At 40.1% G+C, this 25,525-nt stretch overlaps 1 protein-coding gene across 1 annotated transcript in view; it reads right to left on the bottom strand.

The window, feature by feature from the left end:
- epha8 (eph receptor A8) overlaps positions 1-25,525 on the bottom strand; it is a 49,120-nt gene that overhangs the window by 10,452 nt on the left and 13,143 nt on the right. The window contains exons 5-13 of the mRNA XM_055221740.1: positions 13,475-13,630; positions 12,852-13,019; positions 12,579-12,743; positions 9,971-10,095; positions 8,181-8,343; positions 6,618-6,750; positions 3,517-3,584; positions 1,426-1,551; positions 171-356 (exon numbers count right to left, since the gene is read on the bottom strand). Of these exons, the coding sequence (XP_055077715.1) occupies positions 171-356; positions 1,426-1,551; positions 3,517-3,584; positions 6,618-6,750; positions 8,181-8,343; positions 9,971-10,095; positions 12,579-12,743; positions 12,852-13,019; positions 13,475-13,630 (1,290 nt within the window). The remainder of the gene's footprint in view (positions 1-170; positions 357-1,425; positions 1,552-3,516; positions 3,585-6,617; positions 6,751-8,180; positions 8,344-9,970; positions 10,096-12,578; positions 12,744-12,851; positions 13,020-13,474; positions 13,631-25,525) is intronic.

The following is a 25,525-nucleotide window of genomic DNA, read 5'->3' as shown; positions in this document are numbered from 1 at the left end:
ACAGAGAGAGAAACACTGACCAAACTTACATCATCTTCCAGTAGAAATGCTAACCACCTCCCCACAGTGTCCCTCTACACTTACAAGGCTTTGAGATGAGGAAATATAAATCAATAAACAAAAGCCCCGATTCTTCCAAATAAATCTGAATTATCTGGAGTTTGTCTTACTCTGCGTGACCACCCCTTCCAAGCGGATGACGTTGGGATGGTCAAACTGTGCCATGATAGACGCTTCGGCCAGGAAATCCCGCTTCTGCTTCTCGGTGTATCCCGCCTTCAGCGTCTTCAGGGCCACGGGAATGTCTCGTTTCCCCGGCAGCCTCATGCGGCCGTAACACACCTCTCCGAACTCCCCTGAACGCACCAAACAAACAATTTTACTCTATAAAGAAAAGAAAAACAATTCTCTTGTGTAGTGTAACGCGCTCTACGCCCACACACAATCTATCCAAGGCTATAAATGAGAACGTGAAGTTAATTTGTGAGGTTAGATAACAGAAACAAATCCATTTATCGGGCCCGAGTCCACATCTCGGTGCAAACTAGGCTCATCATCGACCAGCACAGTACTCATTAATTCTTATCTTTGGCTTGCGAGAACTACTGCTGGTTTTTGTTTTGATCATTTCTGGTTTGTACACGGCAGAAGGTGATACAGAGCTGGATTCACTTAGTCCAGTTTAATATGTCTGGTTTGAGAAATGTAACTTTACTCAAGCCAAGAGTCGAATTTAATCAGTGTAGAATATTTAGTTTACGCCACATGTGTCAAACTCAAGGCCCGCGAGCCAAATGTGGCCCGCGACAAGGTGAAATAAAAGGTCTGACTGTCTTAAAATATCAGTTCATCCGGAGATACGCAGTTAAACAGCCATTTTTTCACATCTATGCAAATTCATATGCAACATTTGTAACGTAATAAAAAGAAAAACAGTCAATTAACGAGAGTAAAAAGCAGTTACATTTATTTTACATTGTGTTTGGTTACATTCATACTGTCTTTCATTTACATCTGGCCCTTTGCTGATGTGGCGCTCTGTGAAAATGAGTTTGACGCCCCTGATTTACACTTTTCTCACATGTTTTAGTCGATTACAGCTGTTTTGTGCCGTATAAAGACTCATAAAATTGTAAATTGACGTGTTATGCAAGTGTTTTTTTGCTATACAACAACACACATTCTCACTACTTTCACTTTAGTTAGTCGTAGTCGCGCTCCCCACAATGACCCGGTTCATGTCGTGCCACCGGATTAGTATTCTTTGTGCGTCTCAGGAGCAGTGACAGACAGATTCCTCTCTGTACCACACGCTGCCGTTTTTACACTGACCAATCATGCGACGTTAGCTCATCCGGCGAGTGTGTATGTGTGTGTGTGTGTGTGTGTGTGTGTGTGGATGTACAACGCTGTTATGGTTTTTACCTGAGCCAATGATTTTTTCAATTTTGATCCGGGAGGCTTCAATTTCTCGGGCGAACTCATGCACCGCCTGGCAGGGGTCCTCGTAGGTGTGTGGGTCGATATAGAACCTTGCATCGGGGAATGACACTAAGATAAACAACATTAGCATTTGGTCACATAGCAGAGAATGAGAGGCCTCCCCGTGCCGAGCTCAGTCAGGAGGCCATGATGAGAAGCACAGAGTAAACAGCACACGGACGGTGACCTGCATTTACCGCCTCCTCTCTACACGCACGGTTACGTATATATCCCAAAAAACATGGGTCATTACAGCAGTTTTTCAAGTTTTCGACGCAAAGAACGCTACGACAAAACAACTGTCAAAGTCCTGCAACATTTAAGGACATTTTGTTTGATTTCTGTGGTAGAATGTGGCAAAATGAGCCTTCAAAACGGAACAATTTGGCACGACTTATAGCAGTGGTGTCCAAACGTTTCTCATTAAGAGCCACATATAAAAACAAAAACAAAGCTGAGGGTCGATTGAGGGCCACAGACTGGTCGCCAATACAGTGAATACTTCAAATCTGTGTTTATTACGAGTTAGACTGAACCACTAGACCTTTATTCACGCTTATATCCTCAATTTGACACATTAAATATTTGAAATGGGCTTGTTAAAGTAGATTTTCAGGAATATAGAGTAAAAAAAGTACTGTTTAATTCACCTGGAAGCTTGACGGCCAAGAAAAATTGGATCGAGGGCCAAATTTAGCCCCCGGGCCACAGTTTGGACATGCCTGACCTATAGTAAAATATCAAAAAAATCTCAATTAATGTTGCAGTTAAGATTGTTTATGGTCCTGAGGATGATACGCCATGAAAAGTATTTAAGCAGAATCTTGATCAAGGTCCTTATGTGTCGCTACACTTTTTATTCACCATTCTAGACACAGTAATGCAGAAATGCCCAAACTGTGGCCCGTGGGCTAAATGCAGCCCTCAGATTAATTTTTCTCGGCCCTCAAGCTTCCAGGTGAATGACTCATATTACCTCAAACAGTACTTTTAACTGTACATCCCTTAAAATCGACTTTAACAAACCCATATCAAATATTTACTGTGTCCCGTTGAGGATGTAAACGTGAATAAAGGTCTAGCGTCATGATCCCCGCCGGTCCTGTCCGTTTTTGCACCTCCGCACTCCCTCCTGTGTCCGAGCCTGAAGCTGGGCGGAGATTTTTGGCTCCTCCCGTGCACACCTGGGGCTAATCACCGATCAACCACACCTGGGAAGGATAAGAGGAGCCAGGACCTGACACCCAGCGCCAGATCAACCACGTATCTTTGGCTCCGTTCTTGTTTTACTCACTGGATATTTTTGCTCCTCGCCAGATCCTGCTCCCTGGACCGGCTCTGCCTTCCCGTTTCCGACCCTGCTCTTCCTCACCGGTACCGTCCGCCCCGTCTCAGACCCTGCTCCTCACGCTCTCACCTTGGACCGCGGCGCTCTTCCCGATTCACCGTTTCATCTACCGTCGTTTTGCACTTGTGTTGTAAATAAACTATTCCCCGAGTTCTGTCTTTTTGGTCCCCCTTCCCCGTCGTTTCGTAACAGATTTGAAGTATTCACTGTATTCGTGACCAGTCTGTGGCCCTTAATCGACCCTCAGCTTTGTTTTTGTTTTGATATGTGGCTCTTAATGAGAAAAGTTTGGACACCCCTGCAGTAATGTGACAGGACGGGACAGAGAAAACGGGATTAAAACTTCCAAATGACCGTACAACTAGCATCAAATGACAAAAAAAATGAATAAAAAAGCTCACACGACGCACGTTTTGCACCTTTTCGTTATGTTACTCTTACCGTTTAAAACATTATCATCTTAACTTATATTATTCTACTTTAATTTTACGTGACCAATTGATTTTTTAGACCAGGCCGTCATCGCAAGCTCCTCCGATGGCCCCTGAACGCACCGCCGGGCCCGTGCGCTGTAATAATAACTGATGAAAATGGTTTTGCTCAGAGGATGAACTGTATTACATGGGGATAAAAAGAAATGTGATCTCATCTATTACGGTCATAACAGAGGACTGAGCTAAACATACCGTGACCGTTCTGGTAATGCATCTTCTCCTCATCCGAGTCCTGGAATGCTTTGCTGTAGCCACAATGTCTGTACAAATGCACGCACAACAAACACACACACACACAGATATGGACGTATAAGGACACACAGACAGACAGACAGAGGCATGAATACAGGACAACACAGAGGACATTTTTACTACCAAACTCTTCTGGACACACAATCAGGGTTAATGCAATCGTCAATGTTTTTTTATCATAAGAAAAATTAATCAGGCTGTGGCTATTCATCACACGACAGCGGTTAGTTATTAGAAAGAACAACTGGTCTCTGCGGTAATGAGGCTTTTAAGGTAATGTGAGTCCAATTTATAATAATCGAGGAAAGACCAGGCGGCGACTACGTGCAGGTAAAATACACGACGCGTTCGAAGCTTTCAAAGTAAAATGCAAAAAGGGAAATAGACGGTAAAGTCTCGTCTCGCTGGAGAAATGAGTCTGCGTCCCAAGACAAAGTGGACGGTCACTGGGGAATTAAAATAAGACTATTCCAGGACGTTAGATTGTCTCAGATCTGTTTGTAAATGAAGAGTAATTGCGTCTATTAAAATTGTGTTTGCTCAAATTAAATTATTACAAATGATAGTGTTTCTCAAAATGGAAAAGTTGATCGCCAAGTTGTTTTTTTGTTGTTTTTTGTTTTTTTTACTGTAGGAAATTATCACAAAATATGATGATTCTTTTAATCATTTGTCATTTCTCTTCGAATCCGGTGCACAGTTGTCCCTCGCTGTATCGCGGTTCAACTTTTGCAGCTTCGTGGATTTTTTGTGTGCACTTTTACAGCGTGTGAACGTGCATTGTGTCGCCGGTGAAACGTTCTGCACCGACAAATTTGAGAAACGTTTTGGACTTAAGCGTTTCTCTGCAGATACCGCCGGAGCAGAGACACGTGAACAACACATTTAAAGCGAGACATCGAGGAAGACGGATGGAATATACGAAGGATTGAACTTTGAGAGTGTTTAAACGAGAGAGAAATGTGAGAAAATGTTAACGCCTGTGTGATAAAAGTGTATAAAGTGTGTGGTGAGGGGTTTTACAGCCTCCTGGGACCTGGCGTCTTCGTTTGAGGACAACACTTTTTGGGTTGTCTGGGCCACAATGCAGATTTTTAGAAGAAGAAAAACATCATACAAGAACAGAAACGATGCAAAAATGTTCAATTCAGAATATTTTTAAGAGTTTAGAATGTTCAGAATACTTTTTTTTGTCTTCCTGCTCCTGTCTGCAGCTCTTCACACGAGACACATTGTTCCAAGACGCACAATTGTTGTTTCTCATTTTGTTTTTACTCAGGACAAATGCTGCTCTGTTCAGGGTCTTAATGAACAGTTTTTGCAAATCATTATTCCAACGTTTTATCAAAATGATTAAAACGTCCACGTATGAGGACATTCGAGGATTTTTTTAACACTCTTCAGGTCCCAATCAGCCTAAATAACAAAGAGAAATTAATAAATCGTGACATGCAAGAGCTCAGGTCTTAGGACGTTAAACATATAGAAGAATTGCAAAAAATAAAGCTGAAACTTCGTGGATTTTTAGAACGTCACACCTGCGATAAACCAGGGACCACTGTTTCTCTAATATTTGTCCTGTTTTCTTACTATATATTTCTGATCCAACACATTTATATATTAACTTAAATTGAGCTTAACCCTCTGGTGCATAGTGGTCACTGCAGTGGACAGCTACTAAAACATAACTTTCTCTTTAATGCACTGGTTTATGTGGTGGAGCTAGAGTGCTCTCTGCTGCCACACTCCATTGAGGTCAATTCAGTGGTCAGTCGGTGTAACTGCAAGTAAATTTACTCTGATTGTTTTTCTTATTCAGGCCTAGACAGTGTTGAAATTTCCCCAAAAAATTGTTGAAATGTTTTTTCCAAAGCATTAAAAGAAACATGTGTTTGTATATTTACAATAGAACACAAGTTAATTCATTTTTACAAGCAGTGCACAATGTTGTTTCATGTCCTGAGAAGAATAAAAACACAAAAATCTTGACCAAGGCTTTCATAATTCATGCACCAGAGGGTTAATTTAAATCCAAGTACTATCCTCCATTCTATTTTTAGTAAACACAGTCCATCAGTTCTATAGCAGAGCGGGTTAGTTCCTTAGACTGTGATAACTTTTAATCTGTGTAGCGCGCAGCTTTGTAGTCATGACAACGCGTCCACTCGTGCGATAACATCTTTAACTTAATTCTTCCCTCTAACGTAACGCTAATGAAATACAGAGGACGCACCGACGTTGGGATTAATTCTACGCACAGAATGAACTCATCTTTGGAATTTGTCGACGTTCAAGTGCGAAGATCAGAAGAAAAGGAGCTATATTTGGCTCAGGACATGAATCTATGTCATTAAAATATTACTGTTATAGAAAATGAGCGACATGCAGAGAGGACAAGGAGGAGCAGTGCTTGTTGTGCTTGCTTTATTTTTTTTTACAATTATCCTCTACGTTTTTGTCTGTAAAACCCCTTACCACACACTTTATACACTTTTCTCACACAGGCGTTAACATTTTCTCACATTTCTCTCTCGTTTAAACTCTCTCAAAGTTCAAACCTTCGTCGACATTGTGGGTTTTGTCGGGGAGAAAACAAATTGCAAACGTACAGCACTTCAGAGTCACACCGCCATCCAACGTTTATGTAAATTCGGAGGAGACTGATCAGTCCCTTAGCCAATCAGGACGCAGAACACGACGCACGTTTAGACGATGTAAAAAAAGGCATGTAAAATTGCACAAAAAAAGCGAGACTGTGAAAGGTGAACCATGTTTTTAGCGAGGGACAACTGTATTTTAAAAAGAAAAGTTTGTGATTTTTAAATCCAGCCATTGTTGCAAGTAAAATTCTACGTTTGAACTAAAGTAAAAGCCTGATTGTCTTGGGGAAAACAAACTCGTTTCTACATTGAGAGTGTGATGTTAACAGCAAGTACAAGTTTACATGATTTCTCTTATAGCCTTAGCCTGGATTAGTCAAACAGCTCTATCACAAAGACATTAGGTTAAGATAAAGTAGCTTAAGAAAGTGTTCCACACACAGCAGCGATGGGTAGTGTGGTAAAGTGTAGCCTTGCCGTTTCCTGCAGATGATGATGGCCATGAAGGCGACCAGGCCGGACACCAGGGCCATGCAGATCCACAGGATGGTCATGGTGTTGTAGCGCAGGGGGACTGGAAGCACGACATAAACACACAACGTTAGCGACTACGCATGTCCCATACTGTTACAACGCTTTTTTGTGGAGTTGACCTTTTGTTTTTGGACACATTCCTGCAGATACAATGATTTTTGTTGCTTTGTTTTGCTTTTTTTTGGTCAGTTTAGCCTTTATTTTTTCTGTAAGCTGGAAAAATCCCTCCATTTTATTAAACTAATTACTATTTTTGTTAATTCTGAAGAAAAACAACTTCATAAATTCGCTCTATAATCATTTTTTAACGCAACTGGGTCAGTGGATTTGGGCTGAGCTCGTGACAATTGCATGTACTTAATGTTCCATGTTCTCCCTATTTTGCGGCAATTACCTGTACATTATTAAAAGCTCTCTAAAAATAGAAACGGTTATCATTATTACAAAAAAAACCACAGTGTACCAGCTGGCTTTTGTTTTTCCTTTTCCAAATGGCTAATGGCACAATACACAGGGAGCACAAAAACCCCATACTTACAATCAAATAGCTAGCATCTGCTGCACTTTGTCCCTGGAGTGAAAAACACTTAAGCCTTTGCTATGTATTTATGCAAAACTTGAGCGCGGTATATAAAGAGGATGAAATATTGGACACACCTGGCTGACCATTTAGCACTGCCCCTGCACATAAACTATTACTTGAACCCCTGGAGCCGCGAGAGTCTCCCGTAGAGGGCAGCAGAACAGAACGAAGACGCTCGCCCAAACTTCAGACATATTGATTAGTCAGCATGAGGACTGTGTTGTGGGAGTTGTGTACAGCTTTTGGTTAACTCGGATAATGAATTAGAACGAGGGGAGCGCGTGGGGGCGGGGTCCGGTGAGCTGCGAAACTACTATTAGTCAGGGAAACAGCAAAGGGAGCAGGCAGGCGGGGAGGAGAAGAGCTCTGCAGACCTCCAGCTACTTATGTGCCAAAGCCCCTATTAAGCAAGAAAAATCTCCCAATAACAGTTTTCTTTATACTTGGCGTGTTGTGTTTTCCTCAGGTGTATCGTAAACAGCAGTGTGCGAGGAGACTGGGTCGGGTTTTGCTGACAGGGGTGACCCTCTAACAACCGACCGATCAATGGATCAGAGGTGGAGCGCTGGCCTTCGCAGACACAGGGCCTTTTTAGTGCGGAGCCGTGCTGAGCTGTCTGCCTGGATCTAATACAGTATCCTGTTGCTGTGTCTTAAACTGAAATAATATAAGACTATCTGCCGGAAATGTGGATGTGTAGATTTGTAAAGAGGAAACATGGTCGATTACAGTCTTTTTAGATTCAGAAGTGTACGGTTTACAATGCAGACGCAAAATAAAGCAAAATACAAGCAAATACAATGAAAGTTTATCTGTAAATTGTTCAGAATTTGTTCATATTTGCTGTTTTTTTTAATGTTAATGTTGGGTATATGACCATTTCTCACCTGCTTTCCCAGTCTGGATTTCCACGTTCTGGCTGAAGCGCCCACAGCCGGCTGAGGTGCGGGCTCTCACCTGGAAGATGTACTTAGTGCCCGGTTTGAGCCCTGACACCAGAGCACTGGTGTTTTTGGACTTGAGAGTGGAATAAGTCTGATCCTCATGATCCTGCACACAGCACAGAAGCAACACGCAGCTTTTTACTATTATTTGCCACACTTATGCAAACTCTTTCTCTTTCTTTTCATTGTAATTCATGTAAACTCTGTTACTAACATCCAGCATCAAAACAGTTTGCTCCCAGAATGTTTGTCCTGAATGCTGCAACTTGTTCTAAATGAAGACGTTATCTGTCTCTGAGCTAATTACCACAGACATCTTTTGATCTGCTGCTATCAGCAGATACAGTAGATAACAGCAGCGCTGAAGAGACCCGTTCTACTCTCGCGTTTCTTGTCACGTTTGATAGAGAAATTACACTGCTGTGCCAGCGCAACACTGCCAACTCAGTCCTTTTCAACTTGGCCTATGTCCTCAGAGGTATAATAGTCCCTACAAGAGAAGAATAGTAAAGAAATAGAAATATACCACAGTGGGTTGGACGTGTAAATCTCCAGGTCTCAGCTCCACACTGAATCTGCCACATCCACATGGCAGAGTCGTTAGCTCTTCCTTCTTTGCTGGGACTGTGGCTGATAATTTACATTTACAGAAATATTCATTGATCTGAACTATCCCTATGACAAATAAACAAATGACGGCAAAGTTTTTACTCCAGACGTAGGTGGCATACTGTGGCTTATGTATTTGTACAAAAGCCACATTCCTCCATAATTTGAATGAAATTTAACGCATTGTTTTGCTTTGATATGGGATGAGGAGGGCTGTGACAGGCCAATTTGTCCTCATTATCACATAGGCTATAGTTAGCCGTGGCAGCGCCGGTGCCCCGTCCATGGCTCAGTGTAATGTGTCTGAGAGGCAGCACAGCCTCATTGGAGCATATTGCTGAGTTGTCCACTTGAATCCCCTGTAGACGTCTGGCCCAGAGCGCGAGGCCAGATTAAAACAGCAGCACCAGAGAAGAGAGAGAGAGAGAGAGACAGCAGCTAATCCTTCAGCTGGAGCCGCCTGGCCGTTACACTATGAGCCCGGGTGCTCCCTTCGCCGTGCCTAATGCCAAACACACTTACCCTTCTTTAACACGAGCCGCAGAGATTTGCACAGACTCATGATAACACAGGGGTCACTTTAGTTTTAGACACTTTTTGCTCTCGCTTTAATAATAGAAGACTTGCTCTATTGTGCTGTTTGTTCTTTTTTTTTTGCACAATATGAAAAATCCATTGCACACAGTATCACAAATGCAAACCCTTCACACCTACAAACTGAACAGACTCACATAGACTGGCACCAATTAGCCCGTCACTAAGCTAATGCTACCACCAGCCGCTCGCTGTCACTGTCACTTTCACTGAGCCGGATTTGACTCAGGCTCATCCTCCTCCTCCTCTTCGTCAGCTCCCGGCCCCCATTTCCTTTCAATTAGCAGCGGCATCACAATCCTGCAGTCAGATTAAGAGCTCCAACCACAATCACCAACACGCATGAGGCAGGCCAGGCTTCAAGTAGCTGTTTGCAAAGCTTAATTCAAAGCAAAAGTTTAGGTTTAGGGTTATCGCTATTGAGAAAAACAATGGCAACAGCTTAAGAAACGACTGTAGTATATAAACCTACGTGTGTTGTATGAATCTGTGTGAAATAGGCGAGTTTGTTTGCTGAAAATGGGCCGTACCTTCTCATAATACTTGATGTCGTACTCGAGGATGACTCCGTTGGGCTGGTCGGGCTCGTGCCACATTAGAATCACACTGTTCTGACTCGTGTTCTCCTGACGCACCGCCATCACCTCAGACGGAGCTACGGGGCGACAGAGATGACATAAATACAACGAGCAAATGAAATCGGACCGGCGCAGTGGCGTACATAGACTACAACTTTATTCTTATGCTTTTCATGCGCGCAAAATGATCACGCACGATCATCAACTGCAGTTTTGTGCACGGTTCTAGCAAGTTTATCAAGTCACAATTTAAAAAAAAAAAAAAAAAAAAGCATAATGCACTGTTAGAAAATGTGTGTATCTAACGAAAAAAATGAACTTCTGCAGATTCTTTCTTTAGTGGATCATGGGCTGTGTGTGAGACAGGCCTCTACTTTGACAATGTTTAAATCCAGGCTCAAAACGGTTCTGTTTAGCTGTGCAGACGACTGAAAGGTTTTTATTCTGCACTCTTCTCGAGCTCTTGCAGGACTTTATTTGCAAAAACTATTAAGAGCTTGAACACATATATTTTGTGTAAAAAACTAAATGAGAAACAATTGTGCCTCTAGGAACAATGTGTCTCATCTGTGCTGCTTACAAGCACAGGAAGACATATGCCTTTAAATAAAAAATAAAATAAAATAATAAATCAAAATACAATAAAAAATAAAATAATAAATAATACAAAAATAAAATAAAATAAATAAAAAAAATTAATAAATATTCTAAACTCTTAGAAATATTCAAACTTGAACATGTTCTTGTTGCTGTTCTTCAAAAAATTTGCACTGTGGCCTAAACAACCCAAAATGTGTTGTCCACAGATGAGGACACCGGGTCTCAGGAGGTTAATGGTAATTTTATGACAAAAGAAACATGGACTGATGGACATAGTAAAGTGACAGGAAAGTATTTGAGAAGTGACAGGAAAGTTTTTTGTAAAGTAATGGGAAAGTTCTTAAACTGAGCAAGACGGTGTTTAAAGAGCGAGAGAGAGAGTTTTTAAAGGGGCAGACGAGTGGGTGAGAGAGTTGCAGATTGGGTGATTATTTATGTTTTGATTTGTGTGATTTTAATGTCTTTCTTATTCTGTAAAGCACTTTGAATTACCTTGTGTACGAATTGTGCTATACAAATAAACTTGCCTTGCCTATGTGGGAAATGACCTTTTACGTATTTAAGTAAGTATTAAAATTAGTTTATCCATGATTCTAGGTTGAATCTGGACATTAAATCTGGCACATATCTTCTTAAACTGCACAGTAACAACTTTAAAATATCGTTTCAGTCTCTCATTCACTGCAAACTTACCCAGTCCACAGTCAGACACCGAGCTGCTGACACTGACAGTACAGTTGCTTATAGACACTGTATAGACCATATAGAATGACTTTTTTATTATTATCAGCAAAAATGTAGTTGTGACAGCATTTTAAAGCTTCTGTTTGACACTCTTCTGTTATTTGACAGTAGAGAAAGCGACCGGAGACAAAGATGTGTTCACATTTAAACCTAAACGCTCGTGAACGTTAGCCACAAGCACGCTCAAGGCAAAACCCACATTTTTATTTTTTTATAAAGTTTGTTACAGTTTGGGCCGGATTGAGCGTGAGTTACAACGCCCAAGTTAAAGTGAAATGACTTACTGTGAACATAAGGGACGGTCTAAACTGGTCGTCTGACGAGTAGAAAGTCTGACACACGGTGCAGAGAAAGTGCGTGAAAGGAGCAGTGGATTTTTATTTATGACATTTTTTTTACTCCAAGTCGATGAGTAAGAAAGAGAAATATTTAAAAGAACAGCTGTGAGCTCTAAGATGGTGCCAGATGGATGTAGCTCAGTGCTTAAAGTGTTTTCCCACTAAACAAAAGGTTCAGTGCTATTGTGTCCTTGTAGAAGACACTGCAGCCGCGTCGTTTAAGTGTGAAAAGTGTGAATGAGCTGTTTTTGAGTGAGTGATTACGGTGAAAGGGGCAGATTCGTTGGCACATCTCTGTCAGTCTAGGTCACATGTGTCAAACTCAAGGCCCCTGGGCTAAATGTGGCCCTCCATGTCATTTTATATGGCCCGTGATAAAGTAAATTAAAAGGTATAACTGTCTTAAAATGTCAGCTTATCGTTAATACACAGTTACACAGCCATTTTCTCATGTCGTTGCAAATCCATGTGCAATATTTGTCAGTTGAATAAGTAATAAATATAGAAACAGTTAATTAACAAGATTAAAAAGCAGTTGCGTTTATTTTAGATTACATTTGGTTACATTTAGTGACGTCTTACAGTTACATTTGGCCCTTGAGAGCGACCATTTTGTTGACGTGACCCTCTGTGACAATGAGTTTGATGCCCCTTGTCTGGGTAATGGCAACTGTGGGTCCAAGAGTAGCTTTTTATTAGAGTAGAGTAAAGAAATAATGAGAACAGAACACGGGTTTGAGAAGACTTATTAATGCAACACAGTTCTGCGTCGTTAAAATCAATAACTGGTCTGTTTTCATCTAAATTAGACAGTCTTACAGGATGTTGTGGTGTCATTTTACACCTGCAGACAGGAGACGAGCTCTTCCAAACCCTACCTGCCTGATTCGTGGTGATGTTGACCACAGAGAACTGCAGCGGCTCGTTGCTCAGTCGGCTCACTGCGTTGGAGGCCACGATGCGGAACGAGTAGTTGCTGTGAGCGGCCAGGTTGAGCACGGTGACCCAGGGCTCCGTGAGTCCCGCCTGCCGAGGGATGAAGCGAACGACCGCCGTCCCCGAGCGCTCCACCTTCCCCCCGGCCGCCCCCAGACCGGCCGCCGCTCCGCCGGGCTTCCCCCCCGCGCCTCCTCCTCCTCCTCCTGCCCCGCCCGGAGACGACGCGCAGTCCTCGCAGGGGCCGTCCCCGGAGCACCTCAGACACTGCACGCTGTACTGCAGGTCGGAGCGCCCCCCGGTGTCCAGAGGGCGGTCCCACTCCAGGTTGACGGAGGTGCCGTTGACGGAGGAGATTGGGTTTACTGGTGCAGATGGAGGACCTGGACACAAGCACATGGGACGGTTTAGTAAAAAAAACAACGCAAAATGAAAAAAAAAGAAAGAAAAAATGTCAATTGATGTGCACCCACTGCGTCTGACAAGTCACCCCAGCGGCACTGAAGGACGAGTCAAACGCAGAGGACAAATTTCTCTACTGGGGTCAATTAAGTGTCACATTAGGGAGGACCATCGATCTAACTGAAATCTTGCAGTTTATCCAGGTTTGACCAAATGTACGCATACGTTTTAGATAAGTTTATGGTATATTTCATAGTTTTCATGGGCAATTTTGTTCCAATTTGACCCATTTTCAAATAGCACCTTTCTCCAGAGCTGTACGTCGACCTCAGTACGTCGTTACCTGAGCCGTGTGAGTCGTTTGTAGTAGTTTATTACACATAAGCAAAGCCACAGGTGAACACAGTCTGGTGCGTGTTCTGGTGCGTGTTCTTACGTGAGCAGGGGGCCGCGGGGGGGTCGTCCGTCGCCCTGTAGTAGTTGGAGTCGCAGGGACAGGACACGGCCGCTCTCGTCTCCGAGTGACTGTGCTGAGGACACTTCCCACACAGACCGTCCCCCGCCACAGGTTTGTAGAAGCCCACCTCACACGCTGCACCAAAAAAACAGACAAAAAGATCATTTTTAAAGGGATGACATCGACAAACTAGTTGCAAAATTAGATGGCGTGCGCATTTGAATCCAGAAAAACACATAAAGGACAAAATTTGATGTTTGTTGACTAGTTTTAGAATAGTCTTGATCTATTTCCAAACTATTATAAGGCGAGGTTTACTTTATTATCCCACGTTGTGCCGAAAACTTAAACACACAAACATAAAAGATAAGTCTGGACTGTGTCATTGAGAATACGCAAAGGTACAATCATAATAAAAGAAAAGCAATATCACAGCTTGGACTTGCTGCAAGGTCCTGTTTACAAATCATAGAAGATGTATTATATTTGCACATAGAACCTAAACGTGCAGCTGGACGGAAACATCTCAGATTCTGCACATGTTCAGGGTTGTTGTGCGATTTTCTGAGCCTCTCGAGCCAAATAAAAGAAAAGCAGGGCTAAACCTAACACTGTTCTTTACACGCACTTAAAGCCTTTAGTGCTTTTTTTTTTTTTTACGCTTTAAAGAACCGATGATTTGCGATGAAAATGACTTTATATTGTGTAAAATAATATTAGAATTATTTATTATGATTGCTGTGTTGAAATCTGTTATTCAAAGTCATCCACAGAATATTAATCAGGTTATATATATGAAAAAAAACTACGCAAGAAGAAAAACAAGCCCACAAACTCTGAATTAAACCAGTTTCTTGCGCACTTGATAAGTTGATGTGGACTTAACAAAAAAACTAACTATGACACAAGCACTAACTGGTGTCAAAGCTTCACAAAGTACAGTAAAAATATAGTTTACAGTGACGTTTTAGCTTCCCCTGGCTGCCATTAGATTCACTTTGCAGTTTCTTATATACATGTAATACTGTTAAATTAAACACTTGCTCTGAGTTTAAATTCCAAGATAAGCCACAGTTATAACATGTCAATTTGAGAGAACGTCCTATTGAAACATCACACATCAATTTAACCTGAGTCCGCACTGACAATTCTCTTTCATGTCCCCAGTAAAAGGCTATGAAAAACACAACGCTCTGTGGCATAAATTACTCAACGCAAACACCAAACGTGACTTTTTTCTACTGCTTTCTGTACGTTTGCCCCATTTACAGTCCAGAAGTCTATCGGAAACGGAATATATTTATCTGCAGAGCTTCTATTATTAATCAGCGCAGAGTTAAAAGTGAATCGGGATCAGAGGGTCTGGGTTCTGGAGCGCTCTCGGGGAGTATCAACAGTGCACCAGATTTTTAGACCAAATCTGAAAAAGCTCGTCCATCTGCGTCTGGTCTCCATGGTCACCGCGACAGTAATTATATATCAGTTTGGAAAGGTCTAACGGGAAAGGATCCATGTTCTGAAGTGAGTCTGATGTGACAGTGAGTTTAATTAAAGTTTGCTGGCAATGAAAGTTAATTTGACTTTGATATTTGAACGGAAACTTAATATTTGCAGTTTTTGTTAATTTACTTTATAATTGAATTTGTTAATTTACTACATAATTTACAATATAATTTAATAATTCTACATATATACATAGATATACAAACAAAGCATAAATAGAGAATGTATATATAATTTTATTTTTTTATTTTTTTTATCAATTTTTATTTATTTTTTTTTAATCCAAATTGGGACATACATGTACAGTTAAATTATATACATTTTCCAAAAAACATTCATGAAAATCTGCGGCTTGCAACAGTGAAGTGCAGCTATGAAAAGGCCTTTTAATTCTCCAGTCATGAGTTAATGGACTTCTGTTTATTATTAAGCTGTTTTAGAGAAATATTAATACTTATAAACCATACTATGCACCAAACTACTTCAGAATCAGAAGAAAAATCAGAATCAGAGACTTTTTATTGCCGTTGTCAGTGAACACGGATAACAAACAATAGTGCAGCATAAAAACACTGAATAAGTACAAATACGGGCACGCGTAAAGTTAAAAAAGATGTGCTTAAAAGTAAAATAAAATACTTAGAGGTAGATATATACAACACAAATTAACAAATAATGAAGTAGTGTGTTTAGCCTAATATCAAATACCAGATTAAACGTCTCCTTTCGTCTTAAATTATGAACTTGCTTTTCTCCAAAACATCTCCCCAAAGCTGTATTTTCAGCACGTTTAAAAGTGTCTGGTGATTTGTTTTGTGACAGGAGCAGAGTTAGCGGCGACAAAAGGAGCGTCGTGGAGATGTTCAGTGTGCGTCTGTCACACACTGTCAGTCCACACCACACCCACAACGCATCAGCCCACAGAGCGACAACAATCAACACTACGGCTATTATCTAATTATTCAACCGCACACGAGAGAGATGCAAGCGCACACAAGCACACACAAGAGATACAAGTACACACAAGAGATACAAGTACACACAAGCACACACAAGAGATACAAGCACACACAAGAGAGATACGAGCACACACGAGCACACACAAGAGAGATCCAGGCACACACAAGAGATACAAGCACACACAAGAGAGATACAAGCACACACAAGAGAGATACGAGCACACACGAGCACACACAAGAGAGATCCAGGCACACACAAGAGATACAAGCACACACAAGAGATACAAGCACACACAAGAGATACAAGCACACACAAGAGAGATCCAACCACACACAAGAGAGATACAACCGCACACGAGAGATACAAGCACACACAAGAGAGATACGAGCACACACAAGAGAGATACGAGCACACACAAGAGAGATACAAGCACACACAAGAGAGATACAAGCACACACAAGAGAGATACGAGCACACACGAGCACACACAAGAGATACAAGCACACACAACCACACACAAGAGAGATCCAAGCACACACAAGAGAGATACAAGCACACACAAGAGAGATACAAGCACACACAAGAGAGATACGAGCACACACGAGCACACACAAGAGATACAAGCACACACAACCACACACAAGAGAGATACAACCACACACGAGAGAGATGCAAGCGCACACAGGCACACACAAGAGATACAAGCACACACAAGAGAGATACGAGCACACACGAGCACACACAAGAGATACAAGCACACACAAGAGAGATACGAGCACACACAAGAGATACAAGCACACACAAGAGAGATCAATGCACACACAATCACACACACACAAGAGATACAAGCACACACAAGAGATACAAGCACACACAAGAGATACAAGCGCACACAAGAGAGATACAAGCGCACACAAGAGAGATACAAGTACACACAAGAGATACAAGCACACACAAGAGATACAAGCACACACAAGCACACACAAGAGATACAAGCACACACAAGAGAGATACGAGCACACACAAGAGATACGAGCACACACAAGAGAGATACAAGCACACACAAGAGATACAAGCACACACAAGCACACACAAGAGATACAAGCACACACAAGAGAGATACGAGCACACACAAGAGATACGAGCACACACAAGAGATACGAGCACACACAAGAGAGATACGAGCACACACAAGAGATACGAGCACACACAAGAGAGATACAAGCACACACAAGAGAGATCCAAGCACACACAAGAGAGATACGAGCGCACACAAGAGATACAAGCACACACAAGCACACACAAGAGATACAAGCACACACAAGCACACACAAGAGATACAAGCACACACAAGAGATACAAGCACACACAAGAGATACAAGCACACACAAGCACACACAAGAGATACAAGCACACACAAGAGAGATACAAGCACACACAAGCACACACAAGAGATACAAGCACACACAAGAGATACGAGCACACACAAGAGAGATACAAGCACACACAAGCACACACAAGAGATACAAGCACACACAAGCACACACAAGAGATACAAGCACGCACAAGAGATACAAGCACACACAAGAGAGGTACAAGCACACACAAGAGATACAAGCACACACAAGAGAGATACAAGCACACACAAGCACACACAAGAGATACAAGCGCACACAAGCACACACAAGAGAGATACAAGCACACACAAGAGATACAAGCACACACAAGCACACACAAGAGAGATACAAGCACACACAAGAGATACAAGCACACACAAGAGATACAAGCACACACAAGCACACACAAGAGAGATCAATGCACACACAAGCACACACACACAAGACAGATCCAGCAGAGAAACAGGATTAGAGTCTTTTTGTAACCGTTGTCTTGGAGATATGTACAATTAGAATATAATTATGATGTAATTACATATAATTAATAATAAAAATGACAACAACAGAGTTCAACAAAATAAAATGAACAGAAATGTATAATGTATCTTCAAAATAAATAAAATAAATAAATAATAATAATAATAATAATAATAATAATAATATGTTGTCATTATTATTATTATTATTATTATCATTATTATTATTATTATTATTATTATTATTATACATTAAAGAAATATAATAAATTAGACAGATCTAGACTATTGTGGGTTAAAGTTGTGCGTTGAGTTGTGTAGTTCCTCTTTTAAACTGTGTTACGTTTTCAACATGTGCGAACAAAAGTTGGATCTGATGAAGTTAAAGACGTTAAACACATTTTCTTTATGCTAAAATAAAGCAGATCTAACATGTTTTTGTAATATTTAAATATAAAACCCTGTACATTTTGTTGCATGATGGGTAAGTATGAATTATATGGCATAACATCAGCATTTATTTTTTATTTTTGGCACCAAATTGTCGGATAGAAGCTAAAGTCTCCTCGTGTTCACAGACACAGGCCTCTCCTCCACACGCACCGATCAATTCACTTGACAATTCGCTTCATCTACAGGGAAACAAGGCCACGGCTGATTTGCATTAAACGCTGCAAAATTTGAGCTGGAGAGTTACATTTGGAGAGGTGCAAAGTCAAACACACACCTGCGCCGCTGCTGACAGTCAGGAGTTATGGCTGACGCACTTCCACCGCGGCCACATAGGAGTTTAACGCAAACAAACGCAGAACAACGACTAAACTTTAACAAAGGGGAGTTTTAGATGAAATGGAGCGTGTGTCCCTGAGAATTCATACGGTTAAAGGAATAAATAAATATAGAATTATGAGTAATGTAATGAATTTATATTTATATTTGTGTTTATATTTATTTATTATAGGCCAAAATATTTTATCCAATATAACCAAGATATTTTTAATTATTTTACCTACAATGATATAAAAAATATGTATGAATAATAATGACATTGTAAAAGGTCATGCAGATTTTAGCACTAGTACTATAACATTATCACATTAACTACTACAGTACTATAACATTACTACAGTACTATAACATTACTATAGTCCTAGAATATTACTACAGTACTATAACATTACTATAGTACTATAACATTACTACAGTACTATAACATTACTACAGTACTATAACATTACTATAGTGCTAGAATATTACTACAGCACTATAACATTACTACAGTACTATAACATTACTATAGTGCTAGAATATTACTACAGCACTATAACATTACTACAGTACTATAACATTACTATAGTGCTAGAATATTACTACAGCACTATAACATTACTACAGTACTATAACATTACTATAGTGCTAGAATATTACTACAGCACTATAACATTACTACAGTACTATAACATTACTATAGTGCTAGAATATTACTACAGCACTATAACATTACTACAGTACTATAACATTACTATAGTGCTAGAATATTACTACAGCACTATAACATTACTACAGTACTATAACATTACTATAGTGCTAGAATATTACTACAGCACTATAACATTACAACATTAACTACTACAGTACTATAACATTACTACAGTACTATAACATTACTACAGTACTATAACATTACTATAGTGCTAGAATATTACTACAGCACTATAACATTACAACATTAACTACGGTAGTACTATAACATTATAACATTAACTACTGTACTATAACATTACTACAGTACTATAACATTACTATAGTGCTAAAAGATTGCTACAGTACTATAACATTACTACAGTATTATAACATTACTGTAACTTTATAACACTACTATAACATTATAACATTGCTATAACATTAACTACTACAGCGCTATAACATTATAACATTAACTACTGTACTATAACATTACTACAGTACTATAACATTACTATAGTGCTAAAACATTACTACAGTACTATAACATTACTGTAACATTATAACATTAACTACTGTAGCACTATAACATTATAACATTAACTAATGTAGCACTATAACATTACTGCAGCACTATAACATTACTATAGTGCTAAAAGATTGCTACAGTACTATAACATTACTGTAACTTTATAACACTACTATAACATTATAACATTGCTATAACATTAAGTACTACAGGACTATATCATTACTATAGCACTAAAACATTATACAACTATAGCAGTACTGTGACATTAATTACTATAGCACTATAACATTACTATAACATTACTGTAACCTGAATTACTATAGAACTATAACTTTATTGTGACATTATGATAGCAATATAGTGATGTTCCAGCACCAAAGCACTACAACTTTACTACAGCACTATACTATTACCATAGCATTATAACATTACTATAACATTACTACAGCACTGTAACATTATTATAACATTACTACAGCACTATAACATTACTGTAGCACTATAACATTACTATAATATTACTATAACATTACTATAACTTTACTACAGCACTATAACATTACTATAACCTGAATTACTATAGCACTATAACATTACTGTGACATTATGATAGCAATATAGTAATGTTCCAGCACCAAAGCACTACAACTTTACTACAGCACTGTACTATTACCATAGCACTATAACATTACTATAACATTACTACAGCACTATAACATTACTATAACATTACTGTAGCACTATAACATTACTATAACTTTACTACAGCACTATAACATTACTATAACTTTACTACAGCACTATAACATTACTATAACTTTACTATAGCACATAAACAATACAAAGGAAGATTAACAAACTCAAATGTTTATTTGTTTCTTATTAAATGCTTGTTGCCAGAATTTATAAAATAGAAATCTTAGTTGGCGTTTTATGTTTATTATATTTTGTACAGACAGACAGCTGGACCAGACAAACTCAAACACTGGTGTAATGGAAGTACTGCAGTAAACAGCGGGACGGCGACGTAACATGATGAAATGGTTTGGTGGCTGTGGCGGGAGCGCTCCACACCGGCCGAGTGTTGTGCCAGGAGCTGTCAAAGCGCCGCTACGGCTCGGCGCTGGAATCTGCATTACAATGAATGTTAATAGGTGTGAGTGCTGACCTTGGTTTATTCTGGAGTAAGAGCTACAGGAACAGAAGGAAGTGGAGAGGAAAGATCCAGGGCCAGAGCGGATTTGGAACATGTATGAAAGGTTTTGCCTGTTACTTACATTACTGTGACTGTAAATGATATGTAATAATGGCAAATACTACATTATACTTGCATTTTTTTGTGGGTAAACGCAAAATAAAACGCTATACTTTATTATCAAATCTATAAAATCCAACCAGCTTGAAGTGCGTGACTGTATTTCGTCAGCTGGTTGTCAAACTTGCCAGTAGACGATAACACATGATCCTTTTTTAATCGTTCCTGTTGATTAAATATTGACTCAGACGCCTAAAAGTTTCCTCTGTACGCCTATTAAGTTTATTGATGAAGACGGTAAAACACTTGTGAAATTTGCTTCAGATGCAAAATGCGGTTTGACAGGTCTTAACACGAGAAACAGTTACCGCGTTGCCACGTTTAAAAATATAAAGTAAATCTGTTTATCTCAGCCTTCGTGCTATAAAAGGGCATATGCAAATGAGCTGCTATAAAAGTCTGAAACTGTTTATACTTTTAGCCTGAGCATTGCACTAATCTGTCAACAGGGCCCATCAAAAGTTACTGGAACACATCCTGCCTCCTGTCCTAGACCCCGCGCGTTGTTGACCTTGTGCGGAAAAAAAAAAAAAAAACACACAAAAAAATTGAGCGTACTCCAAAAACATAGCGCCGAAGTTAGCCCGCGGCTCCTTTAGCGGCGTCTCTGGGGAACGCATGAAGCCACTAACGAGCCGCACGGGCTGTCGGAGTGATGGATGAACGTGTCGCCCGATCAGCTGTGGAAATGGGCCACTGTCCACACTGTCTCTTACTCTGCTCCTGCACATAAACAGGAGCAGGGCTGAGCTGTGCCCGGGCGGCGGCGGCGGCGGGTGACCCTTTAAAGTCACTTAAGTCCAACGAAAACTATTTACGCGACTAGATTTACGCTTCTATCCACTGTTTTTTAGCTAAACGGTTTGGATATTTATGTTTATTTGATTGTTTCGCTCTTTATTCTTCAAAACAAATAAGACATTTTTGGTTCTATTTCTATTTTTTCCACATTTTCCACAGACTATCAATTCACTGACTGTCTCTCCCCACTCTCTCCCCTCTTTGTGCAGTTAAATAAATATGAAACTTATACATACAATAGTGAAAATGACAGCAGAAGTTGTGGTAAAAACAATTCTTGACTCAACAGCAGCACAAACTTCAGTCTAAACCAACAGTAAAACAAAAAGCTTCAGGCCCAGACGTCCTCATGGTCCGGTGTAAATGTGAACCTGATTTAATGAAGAAACATGTTTGGTGGACAACCTGAGCCACAAATGAATCCACAAACGTATTCACAGATGCAGAACCAATCACTCAAATGGAAAGTGGCGATATGTGTGCAAATAAAAAGAAAAAAAAGAAAAGAAAAACTAGTTGTTGAAAGGGCCCTGACTGTTGTGTCCACAGTGATTCATGTCTCCGCTGGCCTCCCCGCTGGCTTCAAATCAATGCCATCAATGAAGCCAACACAAAGGGAACATTAGCACTGTGTTTTTACAGTGTAAAACCCCAGCAATTACAAATCAAACTAGACAAATACATCCCGCTTAATGAGCGTTAAACGGATCGTAATTATCCGATTGAATGGCTGTCAGTGGTGACAGTCCTTTATGGAGCAGAGCGAGAGGAGGGGGCCCAAAGCCATAGGAGCAGATTGAGCTCAGCAGTGTGAAGTATGTGGCAGAAGTACATCTGAGGACAGAAGTAACCAGTTCAACTACAAGAGGAAACGCCTCACTGTGATACTCAACCAGACGTCACTTATTTTACAGCTGAAATGTTTAAATGAGCCTAAATGATCCATGTCCATTTGTAAAGACAGAGGATGTTTTTATCACTTTACTGTCTATAAAAGTTATGGGACAAGACAATCTCATATCACAAGGTCTCACAAGATGAAACTGCTACAAAATAATGCATATATGAGGCACAAAAGGGTTAAGCTCAGACGATTTACACCTGGAGAGGCTGTTTTTACAAATGCAGTGTTAAAATGACGACAAAAATATTAAACAGTTAGTACATTTAGTATAATTTTAGTCCAAATTTGGTCTTGTCTCGTCTCATTTTGTGTAAATTGTGTCTCTACGTGTCGTCTGATTCAGAGAAGATGTTTTACATTTCAAATAAATCCTAGATCCACCTCCATTATTAGAATAAAATTATGAAATGATTTGTCCTCCGTATATAAATAGTTTTTATTCATGGCCTAAACTGGACCAGCGGGGGTTTGTCTGTCACCACTGTCAGACCTGCTCATTATATATAAAACGAGACGTGTGTATGCCATAAATCTAATGTCCCGTCATGATAAATATATGCAGTGAGAGCCCCACGTCCAGAGTGACCCGGGCCTGGGGAGTGACAGTGTGAGCTCATCACTGTGACGGAGAGAAGCAGCCTGTGGCGGCGTGTCACTGCAGACGGGTCAAACTGAGCGGCTGTAAAGACAAAATAAATGTTCTGTTTCTCACTGAAATGAAACTCAAGTGAAACATGTTCAGAGATTAAGCAGATCGTGAACTCTCCTCTGGAAAAGTCACATATTACAGCATTAAAAGGCTTAAAAAAAACACTTTCTGGTCGTGGCACATCAGCTCCAGAACTCAATGGAAATGGAAAAATAAAACTGTTTCTGCCACACAAACATTTTCACTAAAGAAACACAAGGCCGGGCCACGTTTGTGTCTGTTCTGTGGAGAAGCGAGCCGCTCACAGTGAGAATGTGTGTTTTTCATGTATTTTTAGTGCAATAAAAACAAACATAAGGAAAAAAAGTCTATTTATTTCAATCTGTTTTTTGGCTAAAATGTTTGGACACAACAAACTTTTTACTCGCACATTAAAGAGATAATTTATTTTTTTAATTTTTAATTTATTCATTTATTTTTGTTATGCAGATTCTTTTTTTTCTTCTTTTTTTTATGCAGTTAACGATGCAGTAAAAATTAAACCAAATAAAGAAAACTAATTTAGAAAAAAAAAAAAGCTTAAATGTGCTAGTTTATCGTAACTGCATTAAATATATTTTTAATGATAAAATTTTAAATATATATTTTTTTATCTCCAAGACCAATACTATTTTCTATTTTTTTAATATTTCTGAAGCATAAAATAATACATTTACTTGATGTTTATTTTTTTTTAGATTCATATTATCTTGAGACTTCATAATTTGACGTGTCGAGCGGATTATTATTATGATTTTTACTGAATTTCAGATGTTACAAAGTCAAATAATAATCACAATATCATGAATCAAAATGCATTTCTTGTTTTTAATATTATTACTTTTGGAAACTAACTGATATTTTGTCCCTTTGCGGCTTGTCTTGACTCACGACGTGTCATAAAACTGTCCAAAAAAGCGACGAAACCTACCGGTAAATTACATAATGTTGCAGAGCTTATATTTCCCAGCGGATACAAACAAAGCTGTGCTAATCCCACTATTAAAAGAGTGGATTTGTAGAAAAGTGATTACCTTCAGTGGAGTTCAGACGGAGTTGAACTGGTCTCGGGTGGACGTGGCCTGTGTCTCTGTGAGGGACACGACAGACAATGATTCTGCCTCGGTCCAGGCCCTGCCCCAGTCCTATTGTTTACTCGCACCGTGGGGATTACTCTCATTTGATCCTGCTGTATTTCACATCAAACCACAGAAAGCAGTGGGTGTGATTAGGGAGGTAGAAATCAGAGCTGCACATTGGCTCCAGGACAAATCCAGAGGAGCGATTATTCTTTTTTTAAGTGCACATCTTTCTTCATTGAACTAATCCTGAAGTAATTATGAAGCGCTTTTTTATTCGTTCAAGCCTACGTTTTTATGACGCGTATCTTTAAATCCGAGTTCCACCTGGCTCTTTTCACTCTAACATACACTGAGGATAATAAAAAAGTGAGGTTTTCCGTATATATTTTACAAAATTTGACCAAATAACACACAAAACGCGTCTGCTACTACATATAATTATCTGTTTTCTTTGCATTTATTCCAATTTCATACATATTTAATTGTCCACAGCTACAGAAAGTGCATCATAGTAACGGGACGGGCTGCTGTAATGTACCGTCTGAATCCTGTCCCACTTCCTGACAGTGGTCCCAGGGCAGGGCCGGCGTGGCGCGGGTGCAGCGGCGGCGGGCCCTGCTCCATTGACTGAGCGGTGAGCGCAGCAGCACACATGCGCGAGGGGGCGTGTGTGCGTAAGCTCCAGTGGGCACGGTGATGTGAGCTGATGTGACCAGCCTAAGTGTGTGTGTCTCATATCAGTGTGTCCTCCATTGCTCTCACTGTATGGGGCACTTTAATCCATTCTGCAGCAGCACTGGGGGAGCGCGCATGTATGCACACAGTCCACACACACAGTATACACACACGGGGCTTTGATTTAGAGTGGAGTCGACGAGGAGGTCCCGCCCGCCTCTCCCTCCCTCTCA

The sequence above is a fragment of the Periophthalmus magnuspinnatus genome, chromosome 5 (assembly GCF_009829125.3).
Source record: "Periophthalmus magnuspinnatus isolate fPerMag1 chromosome 5, fPerMag1.2.pri, whole genome shotgun sequence".
NCBI classification, from domain to species: domain Eukaryota; kingdom Metazoa; phylum Chordata; class Actinopteri; order Gobiiformes; family Gobiidae; genus Periophthalmus; species Periophthalmus magnuspinnatus.
The sequence above is the reverse complement of the archived record's forward strand: the minus strand, read 5'-3'. Positions and strand labels throughout refer to the sequence as shown.